The 1,725-nt window shown below is 44.5% G+C and overlaps 1 protein-coding gene across 1 annotated transcript in view; it reads right to left on the bottom strand.

Moving 5' to 3' along the window:
- ADGRG6 (adhesion G protein-coupled receptor G6) overlaps nucleotides 1-1,725 on the bottom strand; it is a 153,439-nt gene that overhangs the window by 36,788 nt on the left and 114,926 nt on the right. The window contains exon 13 of the mRNA XM_045294584.1: nucleotides 809-928. Coding sequence (XP_045150519.1) covers nucleotides 809-928 — 120 coding nt within the window. The remainder of the gene's footprint in view (nucleotides 1-808; nucleotides 929-1,725) is intronic.

Consider the following 1,725-nt stretch of genomic DNA (forward strand, 5'->3'; position numbering starts at 1 on the left):
GGTGACTCTGTGTGTGTCAGAGTGGAACTGTGCTCCATAGGATCTTCAGGAGCTCATTCTGGGAGGAGGTAATTTGCCAGGCCTTTCTTCTAAGGCACCTCTGGGTAGACTTAGACCTCCAAACATTTGGGGAGCAGTCAACCACATTAACATCCACATCACTTGGACCTCCCAGCTAGTCTTCTCAAAAAACGAAACCCCAGAACTCACTGCCAGCGAGCCGACTCTGACTCCAAGGACAGGGCGGAACTGCCCCCGTGGGTGTCCAAGACCGTAACTCTTCGTAGTTAACAGGAGTAGAAAGCCTCCTTTTTTTTGTCCCACAAAGAGTCCAGTGGTTTTGAACTCCTGACCTTGTAGTTAGCAGCACAACCCCTAAAACCACTATGCCATCAGGGCTCCTAGCTAGTCTTAAAGCAAAAGAAAACAAACAAAATAACCTTACTCATAGTAATTCCAACTCATAATGAGCATAAGGGCCAGGGTAGAACTACCCTGGGGGTCTCTGAGACTAACTTTAAGGGGCCAATAGAAAGGCTCATCCATCTCCTGAGGAGCAACTGGAAGTTTTCAAACTGGCTGGTGGTGGTTCAAACTGCTGACCTTGTGGTTAGCAGCCCAATGCTGCCAGGGCTCTTTTCCAGGTGTGAGCATTTACTATGACGTTAGGACACTACTCACTCGCTATTTCTTCCCTTTCTGGAAATTTGTCCCGAAAGAAAAGCACATCAACTTGTGGGGATGAGGGGTGGGCGAGAGCTCAAAATTCTTTGTTGTGGTCTGCCTCTTTTCAGTTGCTGTATCTTACCTGAGTTCTTGTATGTTTGATGATGATTTGAACAGGATCCCTCAGATCCTGGATAGTAATATTTCCAATACTGCATGCCATCACATAACTCACTAAGTGGTCTCTTGGGGTTCCCACACCCTTCAAAAGAAAGAGAAAATTCCCATCTATTTGTCAGAAGTACACACTCTTATTTTATTTTGGTGCTCCAAAATAAGCAAACTGTCAGCGATTTTTATACTTCAGATCTTCAATTACAGAACATCCTGTTTATAAGATCAAATTGCTGACTTTCCTGAAGGCGCTTTGCTATTTCCCTTCTTACAATAAATACATTGAGGGGACATTGTGCGTCCATATCGCAAGGCGATGTTCATAAAACCTCATGCTTGATTGCTATGACTGATGTCAGCCAGTTCATGTCTGAGACAATGCACACCCATATAATGTAAACTCATAAAACGCTGTGAAACAATCAGATCATGTTCCTAAGCAATGAAGTAGATGAGGTTGTTTCCCTTTGCAGAAGTATGAAGGAAACATGGTGTGAAAAACACAAAGGCATTCATCTTTCCATTCATGCCAATAGCCTGACGTGTTTACTAACTTCCACTTAAGTGTACTGTACTGCATCCAAGTCCTGATCCGCACTTCTGCTTTCTTGCTGGCTTGTGTCCTTGCCAAGCAGTTGCAGAGCCACTGTGGAGATACGGCTGTCAGGAAATCAAACTGGGGAGTCTGGGCTGCAAGGTGAACTAGACCAACCGGAGACCTGTCTGCCTAATTCATCTCTCCTTCCTCCTGGCTTCCTTTCAAGTCTCGCGACTGTCTCTATCATAACTTATAAATCAGCTCTTTTCAAATGGATGTTTCTTTTCAAGAGACCCATATTTTGTTTACCCTGTCATCTGTGGACAGGCATTTAGGTTGTTTCCATC

Source organism: Echinops telfairi, unplaced genomic scaffold, assembly GCF_000313985.2.
Source record: "Echinops telfairi isolate 266 unplaced genomic scaffold, ASM31398v2 ScPeMD7_3533;HRSCAF=4204_0, whole genome shotgun sequence".
Lineage (NCBI taxonomy): Eukaryota > Metazoa > Chordata > Mammalia > Afrosoricida > Tenrecidae > Echinops > Echinops telfairi.